This window comes from Equus caballus, chromosome 13, assembly GCF_041296265.1.
Source record: "Equus caballus isolate H_3958 breed thoroughbred chromosome 13, TB-T2T, whole genome shotgun sequence".
Taxonomy (NCBI): Eukaryota; Metazoa; Chordata; class Mammalia; order Perissodactyla; family Equidae; genus Equus; species Equus caballus.
In genome coordinates, this window is record NC_091696.1 from 10,444,094 (window position 1) to 10,460,835 (window position 16,742).

Consider the following 16,742-nt stretch of genomic DNA (forward strand, 5'->3'; position numbering starts at 1 on the left):
AGCTCAGCCTTGTCCTTGGTGCCGCCTGGCTGAAGGATGACTTGTCCGTAGGAAGCTCTCGTTATCAGGGGCCGTGGTACCTGAGCAGCAGAGAAGCCCCGGAAATTTCTGGGCAGCATGGGGGAAGTGGTGGTATGGAGGCTCCTGATCTTGGTGGCCCTGGATGCTGCAGCTCTTGTGTGGTGCTGGAGCCCCTTCCATCCACGCCTTCTCTAAGGGGATTGCAAGCTGTAAGCTCGGAAGCTCCTTGGAGCTGCTGTCATTGGGCCAGTACCGTGTTGAGCAGATGACCTCAAGAAGATATTAATGAGATGCAGCCAAGTCAGGGTTAGGAACCTCTTCGGCTCTCTCCCCACCTTTGGGGACTTTCCTGGGGCTGGCCCAAATGTTTCCCCCGTCTTCCTAAGGAACTGCTTGCCCTTTCTCTGGAGACTTGCGGTTGGGCAAGTGGTGTTGGTGACAGCTTTGTGTTGAGTGGTGGTGAGGACAGGGTTAAGAGACAGTCCTAAGTGTGATGGTTTTAAAGATGGCTGTAAATTTTTTGACCATCCTTCCATCAAAAGTTCCCCTTCCCCTGGGATCTGGGCAGCCTTATGACTGCTTCGACCAGTAGGCAGTGGCAGAAGTGAGAGCATGTGACATTTAAGGCTAGGTCGTAAAAGGCAGCGCAGCTTCTGCCTGGTCCTGAGAACACTTGCTTTTGGTGCCCTCAGCCATCATGTGAGAAACCCACCATCCGGAAGCCGCTACACTGTGAGGCAGCCCCGGCTGCAGGGGGAGGCCACGTGCAGGTGCCCCTGTCCGCAGGCCCAGCTGAGCCAGGCCTTCAAGCCATCCCGGCCCAGGCTCCCATCATGGGAGTGGAGATGCTGCCTAACGATTCCAGCCCCAGGCATCAAGTCACCCTCAGCCATCTGCGGCTCCCTCGCTGTGTCCTCAACATGCCAGAGCAGACACAAGCCGTCTCTGCCGGGCCCTGCCTAGATTCCTGACCTGCAGGGCCGTGCGCTTAGTAAGATGCTCCTGCCCTGAGTCTTGGGATGCTTCATTACGCAGCAGTAGGCCCTGTGACATCAGGAAGCCAGTTTGCTGGCTGCTAAGCCAGGGCCTAGGTTTATGATGTCTCTGTCTCAGAAAGGAAACTTCCTTGGCCCCTGACCTTTCTACCTTCCTCTCCACCAAGAAGTACACTCAAGAAGGAAACTAGAAGACAAGACTACTTCTTGGCTGAGAAACACCGTTTGTGCTTCGCTGATCACCTGCATCGAATTCCTGTCAGATTTCCACTGAGTCAGCACAGCCTCTGTGGTTTGTTTCCTAAGTTCACTGACTTTGTTTCATATTTTGTTGTTATCAAAAGAATCACGTAGGGGCCGGCCCTGTGGCTAAGTTCACACGCTCCGCTTTGATGGCCCAGGGTTTCGCCGGTTCGGATCCTGGGCGCGAACAGGGCACCGCTCGTCAGGCCATGTTGAGGTGGCGTCCCAAATGCCACAACTATAGGACCCACAACTAAAATATACAACTATGTACCAGAGGGCTTTGGGGAGAAAAAGGAAAAATAAAATCTTAAAAAAAAAAAAAAGCATCACATAGGTTCTGCTCGGTGTAAGATTTGTCTCCTGGGTGACACGCTCGGCCTTCCCCAACTGACCTCGATAGGACAGAGCCAGACTCCAAGGGCCTCCCGTTGCCCCGAGACTGACAGGCTTCATAAGCCACCCGTTGACGTTTTCCAGGAAGGATCTCCAGACCCCCATTTAAAACCATAACTCCTCAAGGAAAGCCTTGACCGATTTCTGCCAGCTTCCTGTGTAATCATGGAGACTTGGTCCCCACCCCACTTGGACACCCAGGTCTCTGGGAAATCTACACTGTGCCCAAAGCTTCCAGAGGCTAGACCTGGTGTGATGGGGCAGCACAGCCCCGTCCTGGGTCCATAGCAGGCAGGAGAGGTTCATGCTAGGACCTGGAAGCCTGGCGGAGTGGGGCTCCCGCCTGAAGACCTCAATGGGCATTAAATTGAATAGCCGTGAATTAGTTTGGAGAGCCAGGAATTCTGGAACACAGGCCGGTGATGTCTTCAGTCTTGGACAAATCGTGGTCCCAGTCCTTACAAACTGTGCAGCTCACTTCCCCTCCCTGACTCTCTCAGGGCCCCCTCCCAGCATCGTGAGGACCACATGAAGCTGCGCCTGGCCCAGTGCCTGCGTCTGGTAAGTCCTCAGTGAGCGACAGCTGTTGACCTCATTGCCCAGGACCTAGAGCAGTTTGTTGTCGAGCTTTTTCACGCCAGTTCCCTCAGAGACCGGAGTCCTCCTCCCAGCACCTTGCCCCTGTGTGGTAACCAGCTGTTTGCATTCCTGTTTGCCCCCAGCTTGTGAGTGCCTCAAGGGCAGGCACCATGTCTTGGTGTTCTAGCTTCTAGCAAAGAAGAAAATAAAAAGGGTGAGTGTGTCAATAGCCCTTTATGGCCACGTGACCACACATGACAGACAAAGAAATGGGAACATAACCAAGTGACCATATGAAGGCACGTACTTCAATGCTCGAAGTGAATCCTGGCTCAGGTTAGTTTTCCAGAAAGGGGGAGAGGTGAGCAGAGGCAGGCTGGCAAGGAGGCAGCGCTGCAGGTGGGCAGAGGGACAAGTTGGGTTGGAGATGCCTGGAGGGGGGGCGTCAGGAGTTGTAGTTGACTTTTGTCCCTCACCGTGGGGGACACAGGCATCCCTGCAGAGCTTTCCCGCCTTTCAGAATTGTGCGACACTTTTTAAGGAGTGTGTCTCATTTTGGAGAGAGAAACCACCATCGGTGTGCTAACGAAGTGGGTTACACCAAGGGCCCGCCATGAAACACGCTTCCCGCACTCTCCTGCAGTCCCTTCCACGTGGGCTTTGGACTTGGCCATGGGACATCCATAAACCGTACGAAGGCAGAGTGTCAGGCAGGGTAGGATATACAGATTTTTGCAGACCTGGCCATGGACCCTTTATGTAGAGAACAGCTCAAAAAACACAGTGTTTCTTGGTGGAGCCCAGTAGGTGGGCCCTGATGGGAGGGTGTGTCCAGGGCCGGTGAGCAGTGCAGTGTGCTGGGAGAGGACCACTGTATGGCGGAGGGGTAAGAAATGGGGGTAGAAAGGTGGGGTGGGGCCAGGCAGTGTGTCAGAGTCTCAATTGTCTTGGGCTTTTTTTCTCCTCCAGTAGAGGAATGTGGAAGGGACTAGAAAGATGGAATGAGATGCCCAATTAGGGGAATCCTGTGACAAATCAGGGCAGGAAAGGATGAGGGCCTGACCCAGGACCAGGCAGTGGAGAAGGCAGAGAAGGAGGTGGATGTGAAAAACACTGTGGAGGGAAGAGTGGTCAGATTTGGCAGCTGAGGGGAAGTGGAAATGAAGGGTGGAGAAATGAAAGGAGAAGCCACAGATGATTGAGATTGTCAGCCTGCGACTGAGAGGTTGGCAATGCTGGTAACAGGAATGACAGGAACTGTGGCTTTGGGGGAAAGTGAGGAATTTGATGAATTTATCCAGCCTGGTGAGAAGACACCAGGGGGTACATGTACTTCTGAAGCTTGGGAGAGAGAGCTCAGTTAGAAAGCCGAGTTAGGGGTCTCTACATCCCAGGGGAGATGGCCTGATGGTGGGACGCTGGTGGACGGATGGCCTGAAAGAGAAAGGCGAGGGCACTGAGGTCAGAAGCCAGGCCGCCCCCAAGTGACAGGTCAGCATGGGCAACGCTGCAACAGACAGGAACCAGGATAGGGCCCGAGTCGCCTCCTTCCATTGGACATCTGGCTTCTTTGCTTGTGGCCTCATTTTCCTGTCTCATGTGGGTACCAGCTCTGCTCAGTGCCCACTGGGCATGTGTCAAGCCTGCCCATGATCCAGTGCCATGTCTGAGCTGGGCAACATCCAGTCACACACACCTCAGCGATATGCAAGCCTCTGTGAACAGAACTTCAGAGCCTTTTCTGGAAGCTACTGAACCTTCCCCAGAAAAAATCTACATGCATCAGACCCGGCTGATTTGACACAGTTTCAAAGGACTTGCCAATTTCTAATGCCGGCTCTCAGGTAAAGAAACCGCTCTAGACCAACTGTCTCCTTGTACAGCGGTGAGAAAGGTCAGGAATAAAGGAGTGACTTGTTATGATCTCAGGCTGGCCAGGGACTATCTGCTATTTTCAGTTTCCTAGAGCTGAGTCTTGCCGGATCTGCTCCTGGATGACTCTTACCAGTAACTAAAACAGAGCCATACTCTTGAAGTCACTCGCCTCCTCTCTTGCTGGATAAGACAGTTCAAAGGCAGCGGAGACATGTGACAGTCTGGGGTCCAAGACCTGAGATGGCCCTGGGCGCCGCCCCAGCCACCCTTGCTTGGCCAGCCCCTTTATGACGCCCTCAACCCCTGGACAGTTCACAATACAAATTTATTTATGTATGTATTTATATAGAATACAAACACTCGGGGACAGCTCGGCCCCCTTAACCACCCAGAGCCTAGACTCAGAAGAAAAAGAGGGGTCCGACCTTAGGAGTCCGAGGTGAGTTCTCAGGAGACGGGTTCTTGGCCAAACGCAGGACGCGTGTCCGGGGCTGAGCTCCCATAGGAGAGACGGGACCCGCGGTGCGGCCACAGCTGGGCGTGGCTTCCGAGCACGGGGCGGGGCCTGGGGCGCTGTCTGCCCCTGAGGTTGTTACAAGGAGCGTGGGCCGGTGCCTGCGGCCCGGGTTCCGGGGACCCCTCTCCGCTGGGGGCAGTGGGAAGGGAATGGGGTCCACAGGCCAGGCCTCCTACACGTAAGCGTTTTTTCCGTATTTGCCAAAGCTGCTGTCTTCTTCATCCGCGGCCGCGGGGGACAGGCGGGCAGCGAGGCTGGCGGAGCGCAGCGCGGAGGCCTTGTAGGGAGGCCGGGCCCTGGAGGGGAGGGGGCCTAGTCAGAGGGAGGGGCGGCCCTCGCGTGTCCCCCGCCCCCGCCGCTCCGCCCTCCCTTACCTGGCGGCGGGGTCCTCGTCGGGGGCGCAGCAGCAGTGAGCGCAGAGGCAGGAGCCGCCCAGGATGGAGAGCAGCGAGGCGCTCCAGCCCAGGTAGAGGGCGGGGCCCAGCTCGTACCTGGGGACACGGACGGCCATGGGGCAGCGCTAGCTCGGGGACCGGGCCGAGTCCCACCCACCGCCCCCAAGGGTGAGGCTCCCACACTCACTTGGTTCCTTGATACGAGGGGTTGAAGAAGTCCCGGGTGATGTTGAAGGCGTACCAGGAGATGGCCACCATGCCGCAGACACCTGGGGGAGGGAGAGGAGGCCCGAACCAGCGCCCTCGGCCCGGCGGAGGGAGGGGCAGCCCAGAAGCAGGACGCAGGGCAGCAAGTCCCAGGGCGAGTTTCCTTCGATCCCTTTCTTTGCCCCTCCCCGGTTCATGACCCTCTGTTTCCTAGGGTCCACTGTAAGCTTCTTGACCCAGCACCCAGGACCCAACCGCAGCCCACCCTTCTCGTCTAGTCTCCCACACTCTGCTCCTCAGTTCCCCTCCCCTATCTTTATCCCTGACCTGCCTTGTTCATTCCTACCTCTAGCGCCTTGATAACTTAAAATCCACCCCATGGGAGTCCCACCCATCTTCCAAAGCCCAAGCAGTCTTCCCGGCCCCCCACCCCCACCCTGCCTGCCCTGATGCCTCTTCCTTTGGCCGCCCAAAGCCCTCAGAGCCTGCGACAGGCCTTTGCCACTCAGTGCATGAAGGCCTGAAGCCAGCCAGACCCCTGGACTGCAGGACCAGCCTCGCTACTCGCTGGGGACTTGTCCTCCAGTAAGCCACCTGACCTTTCTGAGCCCGTTTCCACATCTGAAGAATGGGACAAGACCCACCCCACCTCGATATGAGGTGACGTGTGCAGAAACGTTTTAGCAAATTGAAAAGGGATGGCAAGCCACGTGGTACTGTTATTGCGCGCAGTGTGCATGTGTGTGTGTGCATCCTGACTCCTGTCTTCCCAGCCAGGCTGTGAGCTCTGGAGACACTCACGCTCACCTTTGGAGTCCCTCCCACACCTCGCTTACGCCTGGCTCCTAGTGGGCGCTCAAGAAACATTGCTGATGGGCTGATTTGTAGCCAAAGGATTTGGTGAATGTGGGTGAGGCTGATGTAAGCAGGGAGAGAGGGAGAGCTGAGCCTGGGAGGCAAGTGTCAATGCAAAGGGGAAAGTGAGACAAGTGCCAGGAGTGGGGAGCTGGAGATGACAGAGAACCCCGGGGTCTGTTGCCCCCCAACCCCCCACCACAACACAGGGCCCACCATCACCTTCCCCCAATTACCAGCCAGTATGTGTAGGGCCCCTGCGGTGGCCGCCAGCTTGGCTTTCCTGGAGAGCTCGATGCTGCCAATGTTTGTGCAGCGCAGCCCCAGCATGCCCAGGAAGAGGCCCAGGAAGCCCAGGAGGATGCCGGTGATCATGAGCGCCCGGCAGGCCTGGATGTACCCTGAGGAGGTGGGGTGCAGCCATTGGTCCCTGATCCAGCCCCTCCCCCTCCATCTCCCCTCTCCCTCCACAGCAGAGTGAGCCCCTTCCAGCCCCTGCTCAGGCCTCAGCCCCTAAAAGCCCTCCAGTCCTCTCCTTCCGCTTGGGGCTCCATCCAGCCTACAGGCTGAGGGGTCACACCCCTCTCCTTCCCAGAAGCTAGTCAGTCCCAAGGAGGCTCAGCCCCTCCCGCCCCACCCCTGTGAGCCCAGCGCACTTCACCTCTACCTCCACCTGTTACAGGGCTTCTCCGTGGCACTACTGACCCGCCGGCTGGATGACGCTTTGTTCTGGGGGCCGTCCCGTGCATTGTAGGATGTTTAGCAGCATCCTTGGCCTCTACCCACTAGAAGTCAGTAGCGATCCCCCCAGGCGGGACAATCTAAATGTCTAGACATCGTCAACCCCCTGGGGGCAAAATCGCCCGTGTGAGAACCACTGCTCTGTTAGATGATGACCACACTCTGCCGTGTATCACAGAGACGGCCCCTGAGCTCCTCCTGCCCCTTCCCCACACCCTGCCTCCTCTCCAGGTGCCACTGAGTGCCTAGCAGAGTGCCAAGCATCCTGAATTAAGCTTCCTCCTTGGAATGACCAATAGGGGGCAGCAGTGGCCTATGGGTCACTGGGTTGAGGGCAGTTTCTGATCCAGGAGGTGGGATACCTGGGCCCAGGACCAATCCAAGTCAGTCTAGCTCATGTGCTTTCAGTGCCTCAGTTTCCCCTTTCTCAAAGCTGGAGGCTGGCTCCCTTCCCCCTCCTCTTTGATAGTTGCCAAGTGCTCCCAAGGACCTTGCACCCCTTTCCCGGGTGGGGCAGTGCCGTTGGTGCTGAAGGGGAAAGGCTGGGTCCCTGCCAGGAGGATGTGAAGTGGCCCGGAGTTGGGGGGTAGATAGGAGGGGGGACAAAGTTCTCTGGGAGCCCTTTTTCACTGCCAGCCACTCCCTCCAGATTTCCCGCCTCTCCCCCCTGCTGCATATCCTTCCCCACCCATCCATCCGCCCACCTGCACCTGGGCAGACCCCCTCCGAAACCCCAGGTGGTTCCGGCAGACAAAGGGCAATTATTAACAGCAGGGGCTGAGCGGTGGGGGTGATTCAGTGCCTGTCAGGACCCCTGTCAGGCCCACATCAGCCTTGGGAGAATCCCTGGCCCTGGACTCAGACACACGAGTCCGGACTCCAGCCCCTCCACCAGCTGTGCGGCTCTGGGCAGGTCAAGCTGACCCTGCAGTTTTGCAGCTTCGCTAAGATGAGGTTGCTAACACCCCTGACAGCAGGGCCCTTGTAAACAACATGGAAACGGGGTGTGGGGAGTGCCTGGCATAATGCCGGGACCCCGGATGACTCTCAGCGCTGGGTGGCTGCCCTCTCTGCCCTTCCCCCTCAAGCACGTTCCTGCACCCCCATCTTCCATGCACACCCATGTCCTCTCTCAGGCTAAGGGCAGCAGTTCCAAAAGGGGCCTTCTCAAGTGGGCAGGCTCACAGCAAAGGCCCGTCCTCATCCCACGGTGTGGCTGAGGAATAAGTGAAGTGGAGATGGCCAGGGCTGCTGAGCTGGCTGCCTCCAATGTCCCTGCTGGCCACCCAGACTTCCGGGCTTCTGGCCCAGATCGTACTCAGCTTCTGTAGGGCTTTTGGGGGAGCTGCCTTGCTAACAGTCGTCCTGGAGAGACGGATGAAAGCATGAAGCCCCGGCACTGGGAATAGTGGGAATAGATCCTGGGAATAGTGGAGGCACGGGACCCGCCCGGAACCCCTAACTGCTCAGAGCATCTTTGACATTCATGGGGGCAGTTTTCTGGAGTGTTGGCCTCCGGTCCTTCCCGCACCAGCTGGCACCTGCAGGCGGGACCTGGCAGAGCATGATGGCTCCGGGAGCACCCAGTGAGGGCGTGGGAGCTGCACCTCATGGGGTTCCTGGTCATCCCCTCTTGGCCCAGCCTGGGGCAGACTGAAGGCACACTGACCTGGGGGATGAGGGGGTGACACTCACAGGGTGAGCAGGAAGCAGGAAGATGCGACAGCCACCAGGCAGAGCCTTCCTAGTAGGCTCCAGCCTGCTAGGAACCTCAAAACAATGCACAGCCCCGAGAACCCTGAGCACGGCCCGTACCTGAGTACGGAGACCTGCAGGAAGACGTCCTTTAAAACAGGCCTTCAGAACTCGCCGTGACAGCGAGACCGGTGCCGCAGTGGCAGCCTGGGGAGGCTACCGAGAGTTCTGTCTCAACCCGCAAGAATCCCAGATGGGGGCTCCTCTTCAGCCCACTCCCACCCCAAACTAAAATGCCAACACTGATTGAGTGCATCTAGATGCTAACATCATGCTAACAGTTTGCAGGTTTTCTCTCGTCTCCTCTTCACAACCACCCCGTGAACCAGGGCTGTTGTGACCGTATTTTACAAATGGGCCAAAAGAAGCTCTTTTATCACCCGCCCAAGGCAGAGAGCTAGTAAATGGCAGGCGCTGAATCCGGCAGTCTGACCCCCACGGCGCCTGCGCTTGGAACCACGAACACGGACTGTCACGTTAAGGCAGGGGGCCATGTGTGACGATGCCTCCACTGCAGTTCCAGGCATGGGGGTTATCCCCAGCACTCCTGGCTGGAGGAGCCCGAGTCCCTGAGCTTGAGCAGGCCTCCCTTATCCACATGGCGCCCCAGGCCGGGCCCCAGGCGGCACCCGCCCCACTCAGGGCTCTCTCCAACCTCCACCTCCCTCTGCCCCATGCACCTCTCCCCAGCCCCTACCAGAGAGGGCCAGCATGGACGGGAACTCCCAGCAGTTGTAGACTCCGAGGGAGTCGGTAGCACAGCTATACCAGAGGTTCTCGAAGATGGTGTTGGTGGTGATGACGTTCCCGTGCACGGTGGACACTCGCCAGTAGCTGTTTGGCAGGGTCACCCCCAGCATCAGCAGCCCCAGGGCTGCCATGAAGAAGCCGAAGGTCTCCACAGCCACCGACATGGTGGGACGCAGGCCCCGAGGGGCGCCTGGGGCCCCAGAGAGGGGAAGGGGCTGAGCCCCGGAGGAAGGTGAAGCGGCTTTGGCTAAGGAGGGCTGTTAAGGCAGGCGGGAGAGAGAGGGAGGGGGAGGGCAGAAGGCCACCTGCAGCCTGGGCTTCGGCCTCGCTCTGGTCTGTTTCCTGGTTTCTGTCTCCTTCCCTCTCTGGCTCTCTCTGCTTCCCCGCAGGTCTGTCTCCCGGTTTCTGTCTCCTCTCTCTGGGTCTCTCTGCTTCCCCGCAGGTTGGTCGGAGGAATGAGCTAAGAGCGTGCGGCAGCTGTTGACGAGGCGATGGAGGGAATAAACGGAATGGGCCAAAAGTCCACCCCCTCCCCCCGGCCTCCGGGCTGCCCTGGGCTCCCGCCCCACGAGGGTGGGGGGAGTGACTAACGGATGCAGCCAAGGAGGGGCCCCCATGGGAGGCACTGGGAGTCAAGGGGAAGCGTCTGTCTCTGACTCGGCTTTCATTGGGAGCCAGAGAATGGAATAAGAGGGACAAGGAGAGAGAAGGCGACTGAGAGACAAGCGACAGGGACAGACAGAGAATGACCACAGACAGGCCCACTGTAGCTTTCAGTAGCGGACGGATCCAGGGAGCAGAGCCACCTCCTCTGGATGTCGGTGAGGACAAGTCTAGAGACTCACAGCCCTAGGGGTTGGCCATTGGAGTCTCCAAGGAGAACCGAAGTTGAGTAAGGGAACGGGGTCTCCGGGAGGAACCCAGGGCTCTGGGGTCGTCCGCCTGGATTCAGACCAGACCCCGTCATTTAGCAGAGTGCCACGGGCATGTGGGTGGTGCTCATTTCTGCTTCCGTGGATTTCCTCACCTCCTAGGTTGTAATAACTGTGGCCACAGATCAAAGCACCTGCACATATGAACTGCTCGTCCTCAGTGAGTGACCTGGGTCTGGGTGCTCCAGGCCCGGGGTGAAGCCACCAGCAGCTGCTTACCTCTAAGCTTCAATTTCCTGAACTTGAATGTCCCCCCTTGGTGGGTTGATCTTTGACTCTTTGATCAAGCAATTGATCTTTGATCAGCAATGAGCTTGAACCTGCTGCCAAGGGGCCCTCAGGGGCTGTCACCAGCCCAGAACGTGATCCTGGGGCTAATTCAAGCTTAGAATTATCAGAACTGTCACCAGCTTTATTAATTACGACAGATTAGAAACCTCTGGGTTCCTACCCCAAGCCAAGGCTGAGCACCTGTCCTGATGGGGACAGTCTCATTTCCTGCCCCAAGGCCCCAGCCAGGATTGCTCCGGTTCTCTTCTGGCAACGTGGCCTCTGAGGGGCTGATCCTACCCCCGGGCAGTCACACAGGACATCACTGAGCTGGTGAACTGTAACCCCCACGCCCCCCTTCCCCGTGTGAGACTCCTCCCCGCCCCCTGGCTGGGCTGGCTTGGCTGTGGAACGAGAGGTATGCAGTGAAGCAAGACAGGCCCACGCTGAGCCTGGCACAGGCGGGTGTGGGGTAAAGCAGTCTGGGTGCCGACTGGGCCCTGACCTTCCACCTACAGCCGAGGTGTCCTGGCTTCCTCACCTCTCCCAAGACCCCTGCTACTCCATGCCAAATGCCCGTTTCCTTCCCTTTACCAGCCGCCGCTGCCCCTAAGGAGAAAGATGGGGGGGGCGGGGAGGGGAGGATGCAGGAAGAGAGGGAAGGGCGGGGGTTTTGGAGGAAACTGAGTGGGGGCCCCCCTGGTATGGAAAACTCCACGTGCAGAGAGGCAGCTGAGTGGGTCAGAGGAGACCGGAGCCATAACTCCCAGCCTTCCCCTCAGCTGTGTCCTACCCGCCTCCAGCCGCTGCTTCCTCCCAGGATTCTGGGGTCACGTCCCCATGCTGTCCGCCACTGCTCAAGGACGTGGCTTTGGGGGAGGGGGAGGAAGGAAGGGTGTGGGGTCTGGGCAGCTCGGTGGACAAAGGAGAGCCCCACACCAGCCTAGAGGGCAGGGGCAGGAGAGCAGGAAAGGACCACATGTGACCCCCACCTCTGGGCCCAACAGAATCCACCCCTTCCTCAACGCGGACACAGTTCCCAAGACAAAGCCCAATTTTATTTACACTCATCCCAAAGCACAGGATTTGGGGCTAAAGGACAGGTCTCAGGGGAGAGGAGGCTGAGGACAGTGACGGACGGAGGAGAAGACAGGGAAAATGGACAGGCCCCTCTTCGAGTGTCCTCCACGGGCTCCCACATGTCCCCGGGCAGAGGCGGAGATGCAGTCTCGTTCAGGATTTGGACTTGGACACAGCAAATCCGATGAGTCCGGCCAGTCCCGCTACGCCCAGGGCCATGCCTCCAACGATGGCCATGCCCACTAGTCCGTCTGGGGAAAGGAAAAGGGAGACTGTCAGGAGCCCAGCCACACCCCCATAAGGACCCCAGCCCCCCATATCCTCCCTGCCCGCTGCTCATCAAGAGAAAGGGTGCTCTCTGCCTAGAGGCGTGCAGCGAGGGACTTTAAATGTGGACAGAGAGGGCCTCTGGGGCTTGAGGAGGAAATGCTTGGAGGGGGGTCATTTAAAGAGAGACCGGAGGGACCAGGCATGGGGGAAGGAAGAGGACTCAACAGAGTTGAGGGGACCTGGGGACAACGGGGGCCGGGAAGACAGGAGGGCGGGGAGTGGCGGGAGATAGGCGGGACGAGGCGCTCACCCTTCTTCATGGCCTTGTCAATGAGCCGCTCCAGTTCCTTGGCCTGGTTGTTCTGGGGCTCAGTCTGCAGCAGCCCTCGCACGTACTTCAGGGCCTTTTCATATTCCTGCACTCAGGGAAGACACAATCCCCCTCAGCATCCCATCCCCTGCCCAGGGAGGGGCCTCCCTCCCCCTCCCCCTCCCTCATCCAGCCCCACCCAACGGACTAGAGTCCACAAACAACGCCAACTGTGTGGGGGTGATAAGCTGGGGCAGATAACAACCCGAGGCTTGGGGCTGCACCCCAATCTTGACGTCACCTCGCTCCCCACACCCTCGGCGCCCTGATCCGAGGTCACTCACCTTCCCTCAGCGTCCTGACCTGCTCTCACCCCTCACCTCTGTACCCAGCACCGCCCCCTGCTCCTGCCCCCTTCAGCCTTCCTGGTGGCCAGGGCTCCACCCTGCGGGGAGGAGAGGGTCCTGTGGCCCAGCCAAGCAGGGGGAGAGGGAAGGAGGGAGCTCCCTGCCTACCTTGAGCCGGTAGTTGCCCACAGCCAGATAGAAGACATAGTCACGCTGCTCCTCTTTGCTCCCTTTGGGCAGCAGCTCTGGGGAGGGGAGGGCAGAGGGTGAAACGCTTCCCTACTCTCTAGTACTTGTGTCCCAGAGACCCCTGAATCCCTATGGGATCCTGGGAGAAAGTCCCTGGTTCAGCTCTGGGGCAGTGGGAACCCAGGGTGATGAACACCCCGGTATCAACACCACAGTCAACTCCGGTTCATGGCAGCGAACTGGAAGGAAATCAAGGGCTGGAGAAGCCAAAGGCATCTCTCCTCACTTGGGGCATCTGCCGCGTGTTTTCACTGCAGTTGCTTGCTGCCCAGAGAAGTGCTGAAAATGAGTTTGCTCTCCCTCCCTGTGCAAAAATCAGCTCAAAACTCACTTTCAGTTAGACTTCCCTGAATGGCCCCCTGACTCTTTCTTAACTCAGTGACTTCCCAGAGGCTTATGGGCTCAGTTGTAGCTTGTGCACTAAAAATTGATGCGAAGTGGTGTGGCAGGTGTTTACAAGTCTTCCTAAGTGTCCGTACGTCTCCTCAACTAGACTGGCCGCTTCGAGACCACTTCTACAGCTGTGCCGTGCTGCACAGGAAACTGGAAAAATCCAAATTGGCAAGATCGACTAATAGGGTGAGATTACTTGCATCAAGAAAGACTGTAATTCTTGGAGATTCACAATAGCCATCCTTTGCTAGGACACATTGTTGGCTCACACACGATTACCTGACCAAGAGAATGGAAGCACAGAGAATTTAAAGGTCAAGTATTGTGGCCTCTGACAAACGGTGACCCATCCAAAACCAAGTGGAAACAGGATTTCAGTCAAAAAGGCAGCAGCAGCTCACAGTTTTGGGGACTGTCTTCTGCGCATCTTCCATGACGCCCCCACAAAAAGTTCTCAAAAACAGCTGCTGAATAAGCAACGTGGTGGGGGGCAAAGACCACGGGACCAAGACACCCAAGACAGGAGCTTCCAGTCCCAATCCACCCATTAATTAGCTAACTGTGTGGCCTGAGAAGTCACTTTCCTTATGGTTAGGCCTACCAGATCACCAAAGTCCTGGGGGACTGACATGTGTGACTCTGGCAAAACAATGATGAGCTGGAAATGAGTGAAAAGCACCCCGGGAGAAGTCAGGCTGAGGACAGCCCCTCAGTGCAGCGAGTTTACTGGAAAATAACCGTGAGGTGACCGTACTATAGCGGCCCATGTTGACAAAGGGTCCCAGCACTGGAGTTGGAGGGAGTGAACGAGGCCCAATGGCAGTAGAAGACAGACCCCGATGGCAGTTGGGAAGGGGAGTGGGGGCAGCCTGGCACCTCACCCTCCAGCAGTGCAATGCCTTTACGGATGTCATCGTTGTACTTGCTTCGCACCAGGCACCAGGCATACTCAAACTGCGTGCTCTTGGACACCGGGCCTGCTGCCTTCTCGGACTGAAATTTCTTTTCAAACTTCTGCCATAGGAGAGGAGAGGAGTCATTTAGCAACGAAGGGGATGAACCTTTCGCTATCAGGACCCGGGTGTCCATTTCCCGGTTACACTCCATCTTCCCCAGCCTCCGCCACACTCCCCTCGCGGGTTTTGGTACCTGGCATCCCAGGTTCTGCTCTCTCCATCCCTCGGACCCAGCACTCTGCTTCTTATTGGCGGGCTGTCTCATAGGACGGTCCCCCCTCCACTCCCCTCCCCCCCGGTGGTACCGAGCGGAGATGCCATCTGGTGGCGGTTCCAGGCACCGCTCCTGGAGCAGCTGGCCCCGAGCGGCCGAGTAAACACGCTGTCAGAACTGCTCAACAACAGCCTACGCGGTCCCTCGACGGAGCCTGCTTCCCCTATCCCGCCCCACCCTACCGGGTCTGGACCTTTTCTTATCTGCAAAATAATAGTACCTACCTCCTAAAGCTGCAAAGATTGAGATACCGCCTGCAATGCACTTAGCACCGTGCCGGAATCAGTGAATAACATATGAAATTTTACCATGATCCCACTCAAAAATGGGTGTCCGCACCCTGACCTCCTAACTCCTGCCCGCAACCCGAACCCGCCAGTTTTCCACGCCAGACTCCAGGCCCTGAGTCCAAGACGGGGTGGTGGAGGAAACTACAACTCCCATTAGCCTCTGGGGCAAAGCGGCACCCCTGGGCAGGAGCCGGACGCTGCAGAGGCTGCCGGGAGCCGTAGTTCGGCTTCCCTAGGCAAAGCAGATGCTTGAAGAGGGTTTGGTCCCTACTCGACTCTCCTCAGGACCCGCCCTCTGAGTCGTCCCTTCCCCTCCCCCGGGGCTAGGCCTCACCAGCAGGTCGTCCACAGACACCACCTCGTTCAGCACGGCCTCCATGGCCGCCGCCCCGCAATCTTCACACCTCAGGTGCTACTGTGCCACCGCCTCCATGGCCCACTGGCAGGGCGGAGAGCTACTTCCGGCCTCTACAGGAAGCGAGCCCCCTCCCCTACGCAGAGCCAATCGTCTCTCGCAGCAGACGCCGAGCCCGCCCCCCCGCCGGGCCAGTGGCGCCCCGCCCTCCCTCCCCGGGAAGTCGGCGCGCACTTGGGGCACCAGTGCGCACGCTCAGACCGGTCGCCCTCTCACCCTCAGGGTGCCCTGCGTGTGCCTCCTTGCACGGAGGCTGCTCCAGGAAAGTCTGAGTCTGTGTCTTGGCGGCTGGGCCCCCAGAGTGCAAACAGTGGAAACAGGAGTGAGGAGAACCGAGCATGGATCACACAATTTTAGGGACTAGTCGAAACTTACCCCCACCCCCAGCTCTCCCATCCCTGAAATATAGAACTCTGGAGGCTACATGACTTTCCAGCGCCTGCAAGAAAATCCTAACCCGTGCCAGAGTCTCCAGGGCCCCTGCTGACTCTTCCAATGCAAGAGGCTAGAAAGCTGGATCTGTTACCCATACGCCCAGAGACCAGAGTACATCATAACGGGATACTGTTAATGAGAATTTAAAGAAAAGCTGTTGCCGTTACCTGCAGAGAGGGTCCAATCTTTTAAATAGTATTTAGATAAAGCATCCTCTGGGTGTACCCGAGGGAGAAGCCTGCGCTGCGGGGTCACGGGTAAAGAGGAACTTGGCAGCAATGTTGCCGGTTCCTCAGGCAGCTGCGTTCTGTGAGGTCGTGGGACTGTGTAGGTAGTGACTTCTTCCCTTGACCCACAGTGCTCCAGTACACGTTAGGATATAAGTTCCATGAGGGCACAGACTGTATCTTGTTGTCCTTGCATCTCCAGCTCCTAACGCAAGGTGAATGTTTAATATGTATTTGTTGAACAAACACAAAGCCAACAACAGTAAGGAAGGCAGTGCAGATGCAGACGATTATCATCCGAACACCTTTCACGGCTGCAAAGCCCTGTGAATTATTTTTTATTCTCCTAATAGCCCTGTGAGTCAGGGAGCCAAGTTATTCTTCTCTATTTGGCTTGGGCAGTTGAAATGATCTTGATATGAATTCAGTAAACTTGAGAGAAACTTCAGTTTGGGGCACTGGCTCCCTTATGACCACTAGCATTAAGAGTTGAGAAAAATTCACATTCATTCAAAGATCTACGGAGCAACTAATTTTGGCTGGGCCTTGGGATGAGAAGAGAGGATAAAAAGATGTACATAATAGGAAGTAGAAGAGTGAACACAGGACGGAAGACAGAAGGCAAGTGCAAGTAGGATGGGGATATAGGATTTGGACAGGAAGGCCGAAGGGCGCTATTTCTCTTAGGATGTTAATTCTCCCCAGTGGCCTGCTGCACCTTCTGCATCTTTGTATTTGCTGTAGCTCTTGGCACAGGCCTGGCCCATGGCAAAAGCTCCATGAGAGTCCGCTAAAGGTATATACGTGGGAAAAAAAGGGATGCCTTACTCAACTGGCTCAATTCTGTGCCAAAGAAGAGATCCTAAGTCTGTGTCTGTGCCTTTTCAGGTCGAGTTAGCAGAGCCATCCACCTTGGATCACAGGGGTAAGAAGTAGTGTCTGTTAATTTTACGTCCAAATTATGT

General features: G+C 57.3%; 2 protein-coding genes and 1 long non-coding RNA gene across 3 annotated transcripts; 1 reads left to right on the plus strand and 2 right to left on the minus strand.

Annotated features, from left to right (window-relative positions):
* Positions 1-4,415: 4,415 nt before the first annotated feature.
* CLDN15 (claudin 15) lies at positions 4,416-9,883 on the minus strand. Its single transcript, XM_001916030.5, has 5 exons — positions 9,277-9,883; positions 6,320-6,484; positions 5,209-5,290; positions 5,001-5,117; positions 4,416-4,922 (listed from the first exon to the last, which is right to left on the minus strand). The coding sequence occupies exons 1-5, from the start codon at positions 9,491-9,493 to the stop codon at positions 4,799-4,801; spliced, it is 705 nt and encodes a 234-aa protein (XP_001916065.2). The 5' UTR covers positions 9,494-9,883; the 3' UTR covers positions 4,416-4,798.
* On the plus strand, positions 4,458-5,933 carry LOC111776197 (uncharacterized). The gene is made up of 3 exons (XR_002812167.2): positions 4,458-4,548; positions 4,833-5,189; positions 5,704-5,933. It is a non-coding gene; the product is annotated as an uncharacterized lncRNA (long non-coding RNA).
* Positions 9,884-11,567: 1,684 nt separating the features above from the next.
* On the minus strand, positions 11,568-15,291 carry FIS1 (fission, mitochondrial 1). Its single transcript, XM_001504462.6, has 5 exons — positions 15,035-15,291; positions 14,062-14,194; positions 12,707-12,783; positions 12,192-12,297; positions 11,568-11,862 (listed from the first exon to the last, which is right to left on the minus strand). Exons 1-5 carry the CDS (start codon positions 15,077-15,079, stop codon positions 11,765-11,767), a joined length of 459 nt encoding a protein of 152 aa, XP_001504512.1. The 5' UTR covers positions 15,080-15,291; the 3' UTR covers positions 11,568-11,764.
* Positions 15,292-16,742: the final 1,451 nt, after the last annotated feature.

Coding starts and splice junctions, on each gene's coding strand:
- CLDN15 (XM_001916030.5), bottom strand. CDS start 9,493: ATGTCGGTGGCTGTGGAGACCTTCGGCTTCTTCATGGCAGCCCTGGGG. Junction 6,485..9,276: donor GTCCATGCTGGCCCTCTCTG/GTAGGGGCTGGG, acceptor CCACCTCCTCAG/GGTACATCCAGGCCTGCCGG. Junction 5,118..5,208: donor CCCTCGTATCAAGGAACCAA/GTGAGTGTGGGA, acceptor CCGTGTCCCCAG/GTACGAGCTGGGCCCCGCCC.
- FIS1 (XM_001504462.6), bottom strand. CDS start 15,079: ATGGAGGCCGTGCTGAACGAGGTGGTGTCTGTGGACGACCTGCTG. Junction 12,298..12,706: donor TGGGCAACTACCGGCTCAAG/GTAGGCAGGGAG, acceptor CCCTGAGTGCAG/GAATATGAAAAGGCCCTGAA. Junction 11,863..12,191: donor TGACAAGGCCATGAAGAAGG/GTGAGCGCCTCG, acceptor TCCTTTCCCCAG/ACGGACTAGTGGGCATGGCC.